The 7,203-nt window shown below is 44.7% G+C and overlaps 1 protein-coding gene across 1 annotated transcript; it reads left to right on the top strand.

The window, feature by feature from the left end:
- Nucleotides 1–306: 306 nt before the first annotated feature.
- RPLP1 (ribosomal protein lateral stalk subunit P1) lies at nt 307–2,954 on the top strand. Its single transcript, XM_069458229.1, has 4 exons — nt 307–502; nt 1,159–1,233; nt 2,471–2,588; nt 2,828–2,954. Exons 1-4 carry the CDS (start codon nt 431–433, stop codon nt 2,905–2,907), a joined length of 345 nt encoding a protein of 114 aa, XP_069314330.1. The 5' UTR covers nt 307–430; the 3' UTR covers nt 2,908–2,954.
- The last annotated feature ends 4,249 nt before the right edge of the window (nt 2,955–7,203 follow it).

Raw genomic sequence — 7,203 nt, 5'->3', positions numbered from 1 at the left:
ATGACGTCACAGGTCCGCCTCGGAGCCCCTGCCAAGTCGAACAGTCCATGGGACCGAGGGGCGAGGCCCATTTACCTAGGTAACTTTTTCCTATAAGTATTTTCAGTGTTCGCAAGTCCTGTTTTACCCAAATGAAATTAGTTTGCCTTTGCAGGCACTAAAAAACTTTTTGAACGGGCAGAGCGAGTCACGTGTGGCGCGCAGGCGCCTTCAGTTGCCCCCGGTCCCGCCTCTTCCGCCTGGCGCGGGCGCTGATTGGTCCGCGTGGTCACATAAGAAGCTCCGCGCAGGCGCGGGGTTCTCTTTCCTCAGCTGCCGCCAAGGTGCTCGGTCCTTCCGAGGAGGCTAAGGCCGCGTTGGGGTGAGGCCCTCACTTCATCCGGCGACTAGCACCGTGCCCGGCAGCGCCAGCCCCGTATTCACCGGCGCCATGGCCTCCGTCTCCGAGCTCGCCTGCATCTACTCAGCCCTCATTTTGCACGACGATGAGGTGACCGTCACGGTGAGTGCGGGCCCGGGCCGGCGGCAGGGCGTCCCGCGTGCGGCTGGCTCCCGCTCTCCAAGCGGCCTGGCCCAGCACTTAAGGCCGGGCCGAGGCCGCGGTCACGGCGGGTGCTGGGGCGGGGCGGGCACCCGTCAGGCGGGGGCGGGCTCTATGCCTGGCTGCCTGAGTCCTCGGGACCACGTGCAGGCCCTGGCGGCAGTGTGTGCGCGGCTGGGCGCTCCGGCTTTGAGAAGCTATATTTAGGAAAGCTTTCCCGCAGCGCTTGGGCATCCTGACCTGCACGTAATCTTATTCCGGGACATTGACTCGTACCTACTTTCGGTGTGATTGCCTTGAATTTCTATGGTCTTAGCAGGCCTGTGGGGCGGGGCAGCATGGCGTGGAGGGAGGCACAGAAGCTCTGCCCCACCTCCCTGGTCTCCTAACTTAAAATGGGCTCGCCGCATTGCTAGGCGCCTGGCTCAGGTTTCTTTTGCTTGTGATAACTAAAGTCTTTTAAAACGAATATATGTGAAATCCAAATAGAATATTTGAACTGTTGAAATATGGTTCTGTACACGTTTTGAGTGACTTGAGCTTTTAACTTGCGGTATATTGGAAACATCACGAACGCTACACTGGACTCTGATGGATTGACATTTTATTTGTTTTAGGAGGATAAGATCAATGCCCTTATTAAAGCAGCTGGTGTAAATGTTGAACCTTTCTGGCCGGGCTTGTTTGCAAAGGTAAGGTGTTGGTGGCAAAGTGGGGAAGACCTACTTGATTAGGTCAGGTGTATGTGCTAAAGTGCCAGAAGGCCCTATGTTCCCGCCTCTTGTTTCGTTACATTTATAACTCTGGAGCTAATAAGGTTTTGGTTTGTCATGTGGCTTTATCTTGATCTCTGGTTTCCCTTTCCTCTGTCCTGGAGCCATGGTAAAAACTTCCAGCCATGTTAAATTGCAGGCAAATCCTTTCAGTATGATAAGCTTGTGATCTATTGGAAATAGGGTTAGTGGTCTTTTATTCACCACACTTAGTGTGTATTGGGTTATAAAAGGCTAATAAAGAACAGGGTTCCTGCCCAAAGAGCTTCCACTGGCTACCTTCCATTGTTCAGGTTACTTAATTTCTGACAAGTGAAGTTTGGGTTGTGTCCTCCAAAGAGTTTTGGAACATTGTACGTATGTCATTTAATAAATACCTTTGCTTAGTCTGAAAACTTGTATTCACTGTTAAAAGGAGACCTGGAACTGTGGAAAGAGTCCTCATTTGAGTGTTCCAGGAAGCTTGGATTTTCTCCCAACATGTTATTTATGAAAGGAAGGGATCGTTAGCTTTACTTCACTACATACTTAAATACAGCAATACAAGTATGAGATTTAAAGCTGAATAGTTTTTTTGTGACCATTCTTAATAGAGCAGTGTGTTGCTCTGTTGTCTAATCTAAGTCTTGCTGTTGGCAAAGAAAAGTCAGTCTTGAGGATGAAAAAGCAAACTGAAAGTTTGATTCCAGGGCAGACAAAGTGTAAGGGCGATTCCAGCATAGAAGACAGAAGAAAAGTACTGTACAGTTGTCAATTTTCAGTATCCTTGGGGGATTGGTTCCAGGACCTCCCTCAGATACCGAAATCCAAGGATACTCAGTTGTCTTATAAAATGGCATAATATTTGTATATCACCTACATATATCTTCCCATTTACTTTAATACCTAATAAAATGTAAAAGCTATATAAGTAGTTGTTAACACTATATTGTTAAAGGAATAATGGCAAGAGAAAGTCTGTACATGTTTGGTACAGATGCTTTTTTCCCCCAAATATTTTCTGTCCATTGGTGGTTGAATACATGGATGTGGAATTCACCGTATAGTGTTAGGAATTGATCACTGTAAGGTGAAAAGTGGGGCGGGCTCTTTTTTTGTGGCTGGGTGAATGCTATCACAGGACAGAACATAACATGTGCGCGTACCTATGTTGCAGGCCCTGGCCAATGTCAACATCGGGAGCCTCATCTGCAATGTAGGGGCTGGTGGACCTGCTCCAGCAGCTGGTGCTGCACCAGCAGGAGGTCCTGCCCCCTCCACTGCTGCTGCCCCAGGTAGGAGTTTTTTTGTATTGGAAGGGGTATGGAGATCAAAAAAATAGTATTATAGGCCGTATTTCTCTTAATTTGCCACAAGTAGGTGCTGTGTGGGAATTCTGAAGCCTGCAGCATAATTTGATGTTGAGGGAAGTCTTGTGGGTATTTTTAACCATGCAAGTTGAAGGGCCTAGAGAGCTCTTCCAGAGCTTAAAATACTGAGAGTTGATTGTCTCTCTTTTTTTTTTTTTTTAAAGCTGAGGAGAAGAAAGTGGAAGCAAAGAAAGAAGAATCTGAGGAGTCTGATGATGACATGGGCTTTGGTCTTTTTGACTAAATCTCTTTTGTAACGTGTTCAATAAAAAGTTGAGCTCTTTGCTGCTGTTGGTCTTGCCCATAATTTGGGAATTTACTCAGCAAAGTGTAGTACATTGTGAGATGGTCTCACTTCTGTAATGTTGGCTTTCAACCTATTAGGTCATGTATGAGAGGAGCTGGGTTTTTTCCCTGGCACCATGGCCAGTTGTGAAGTCTTAAACTAATAAGAATGCACGTAACAGTACAGCAATGAAAGCTGCTCTGGGGTGGGAGGAGAAAGGATCAGAGCAGATGCCTTGTCTCAGATTACCCAGGTAACTTTATGATTACAAAGTTTGTCTCCTACACTCGGGGCACAGGTATGGGTATCAAATAGGCCTCGGCTTTGGAAGAGCTCTTAGTTGATAACCCTGTACAACCCTGGCTAAGAACTTTTGAGTTGTGCTGAGCCCTCAGGTGGAATGTTAACTGCTGTATCCCTGGGTGTAAATTTAACAATACCTAGTACGTAGTGTCCCTCAGCAAACATTTGGAATCTTACAGCATTACTGAAGGAGTGGGAAAAATAAACTCTAGATCCCCAGTTATGCACAATGGCTAAAACCAGAATTCAAATCTGTTTGAAAAACTAACAAATGTAGCTTTTTTTTTTTTTTTTTTTTTTCTTCTTCATTTTTGGCCAGTTAATAGCATAGCATGAAATGGAAATTCACTTAGACATGTTCACCCCTATAATCCCAGGGCTTTGGGAAGTTGAGGCAGGAGGATCACTTGAGGCCAGGAGTTCATACAAGGAAAAAAAAAAAAAAGATGGAAGACATGAGATTCAGTGATAAGAAAGCATGACTTCTTGCCCTGACCGTCCTCACTCCAGTGTGTGCGACCACTTTGTTACTACAACCACTTAGGAAAATGGCAGCTTCATTTTGAGGTATTACCCAAGAGAAACTATTAATACATATGGACATCAGGATACATCTCTGGGAATGTTCAAAGCACTGTTGAAATAGCAAAAATCTCAAAGGTCCATCAACTGGAAAATAATTAAATGATCTTAAGTATTCAGAAACAAACCACAACTACAGGTAATGGAGAAATTCTTACTAACATAAAGTTAGAATTTATTTGAAAGTCAAAACAGTAAATTATACTACATTTCCCTTTGCATAAAGCTTGAAAAATATGTTAGGCATACAAATCTGATAAAAGTATATAAAAAGGCAAGGGAAGATAAACAGTTTAGGGCCTTGAGGTTAATAGAAGGAGGAGTATATAGGTGTTACTGTCAAATGTTGGTGATTGTCATATACACGTTGAGTATCCCTAATCCAAAACTTTCCTGAGCACCAATATGACACTCAAAGATGACTGACATCCACCTGATTCGTGCCTGCTTTCCCTCCTTCCCTTCCTCATCCATTAACAGCTGACATCAGCACTTTGCTAATCTCAAGTGTGTCCTCATTCTTCACAACAAATCCTGGATGGTAAGGCTCCATGGCACAGATGGGGACATGGAAGCTGTGAGGTTACAAAGTAGTAAGTGGACGATTAAAACCTCACTCTGACTCCCACCCTGTTCTCTTAACAGCGTTGTCTCTTCTGTCACCTGCATCAGTTTCCTCATCTAGTGACAGTACTGTACCTACCTCACAGGGTTCTGGAGAGAACATAGAACAGGACTTTAAAGTGTCAGGAGGGAATACCAACACTTAGCTGAGAAGACTAACAAGGGAAAGGACAGCATCTAGAAGAGCAGAAAATTAAGTGGTGAGCTAAGGATATCATAAATACCAAATTCAGTTAAACAATACAGTCACAGATAAGACGTTCACTGTAGCCAGACTCAAATGTTAACATAGTCTTAATGGGTGGGTGGCCCAGCTTTTCAAAAGAAACTTTAATATAGCTAAAAACCTTTCCAAAGAACAATCTGAAAAATTAGGAGAACCACATACACATAGAAATACTTTGTATTGATTTGATATTGAATAAAGTCCTCCCAGTTCCACCTACTTTCTAGTTCTGAGCTTCCATTTCCTTTTTGCAAAATGGGAATATGTACTTCACGTTGGGGAATGAAAGAGGTAAGAGGTAAGTGAACATGCCCATCAATGCTTGTTATTTTCCTTCAGTACAGGATACAAGGGACACAGCTGGCATTCCTGGTTCCCCAAATCCCCAGGTCCAGCAGGCCCAAGCTTTGTGCTCCTCAAACCCACTCCCCACCCTCCTTACCAATCAGGCAGATTTGGTTTCTCATACATATCTCACACTTCTGATTGTTCACCAAGCATACTTGTTATTTTGCTTAAATAGTTTCACTGCTCTCAGAATTGTGTTCACATCTCTCCTTGTGGCCACTAGAAACATTCCCAGGTCCACGGTTGGCTGGTTTACCCCTTTAAAAATTCTGTATCAGCAGAAAGCCAGGGTTAGGAGTAAGGCCTCTCATGTTCCAGAGAACTGTAGGAACAGACATGTTCATGGACAAACCATCTAAGAACACCACCACCAAAAACTACATTGTTACTGAATGTGTTGCACAATGGGATTAGTAAAAGAATCCAAAGTTTCTGTCAGCTGTTTTACTGATTCCTTTTTTGCTGCTTCTCAACTGAAAATAGTAAAAAGGAACCACATGTGAAATTTTAAAACCACCTTTTGGAAAAGATAAACCCTCTAATTAAAATCAAAGATTCAAATTAATTATGCAGCAAAACAACTTGGCATATTGCTACAAATTCAATAAAATGTGTCAAATCCTTTCTCCCCCATAACATGAATGGGCATATACAGTAAAATTCTGAGGGAACATGGTGAGCAGCCAGGTGATTTTTGGTTGCTTGGGTACTTTATAATTAGAAATAACTTTTTTATTTTCTCCCATTCTGAGCCTTACCCTACCAAGAGAACTTAATTAGCCCTGTTTTTATTAATATATTAAGAAACTATTGCTCAGAGAGGTTCAGTACTTTGCCACGTTCACAGAGCTACTGCAGGGTGAAGTTGGGCCTGGCATCTCAGTTTTCTCAATCCAGCATTTCTTCTACTGTGACATGGTGTCCCCTCCACACACATACTTTTGTAGGATACAGCGACCAGCATTTGCATTTTTTCTCTGTTAACTTCACAAGCCACTTCTTTCTCATCTTATCTTTACAAGCAAGCCTGGATAATTCAGCTTGACATAAACATGAGCTGCTTTAAAGAAAGTATTGATATTTTTAGTTCTGAAATAGATCAAGGAGATGTCCCTCAAAGTCAGATGCACAGCATGCATCGTGGAACCTGGACCGCTCAGGTCAGATCAACAATCTTCCGGACACTTCATTAGAACACAGGGTCAAGGGATTGCTCGAATACTTAGGGGCTTTCAGAGTCCTCCAAGCTCTACTGAATTTAAGTTGCTGAAGCTTCCACATCTCTGACTTGTATACTTTTGAGAGTTATTATAATGTCCAATTAAAGTAAGAAATGTGCGTCTTTTGCCCTCCAGACTTTGCACTTGCTATCTTCCCTCTTTCTGGGTTGTTGACTACCAATCCCTAGTTAATTCTGCTTCAGACCTCAGGAAGCCTATTGCAGGCTACACTGTATCTCTTGCTGTAAGTTCCCGCACTATAGCTTCTTAAAAAGTAGGTGTGTAATCACATCCCTGTGACTGTTGAGCATGCTCTGGGGATCAGGGCTGTCTGTTTTGCTCACCTGTAGCCCCAGTACTTTTTGCAATGGCTGGCTCATTGTTGGCCTTCACTATGTACTTATCATAGTCAGCTCTCTCCTTTTACATGTGCGGAAACCGGGGAGCACAGACAGGAGGAGGAACTTGCTCAGCAGCAGTGATGAACAGCTCCAGGACTGGAACCCAAGTCTCCCGACTAGCAAATGCTCTTTCCATTGTAGCAGACCCTGCAGGGGCAAAACCCAGGGCTGTCGCGCACCACAAGCCTCATTCGTTCATTTAATTTCACCGTTAGTGCGCACCTTCCAGGCTGCCAGGTACAGGCGTCAGTATTTAGGCCCCGAGGTGGGAACCCCCTCCCAGATGAGGCAGAGATGCGAGTACCAGGTCAGGCCTTGCCCGCCGGCTCTGCGAACGTCATGCGAGGCCTTACAAGCCCAGCGCCCACCGGACCTCAGGGACGATGAGCCCTGGCTATGCCCGAGCCAGGCTTTCGGGGGTGAACCGGGAACTCAGCAGACGCGATGGCAGAAGCAAAGGCGTGGCACCCAGGAGCCCGCAAACTTCCTTCTGGACACGGGGTCCCGCGCTCAGGTCCACATCGCCTAGGATGAGGGAGAAGATGCAGGA

This window comes from Eulemur rufifrons, chromosome 2 (assembly GCF_041146395.1).
Source record: "Eulemur rufifrons isolate Redbay chromosome 2, OSU_ERuf_1, whole genome shotgun sequence".
NCBI lineage: Eukaryota > Metazoa > Chordata > Mammalia > Primates > Lemuridae > Eulemur > Eulemur rufifrons.
The sequence above is the reverse complement of the archived record's forward strand: the minus strand, read 5'-3'. Positions and strand labels throughout refer to the sequence as shown.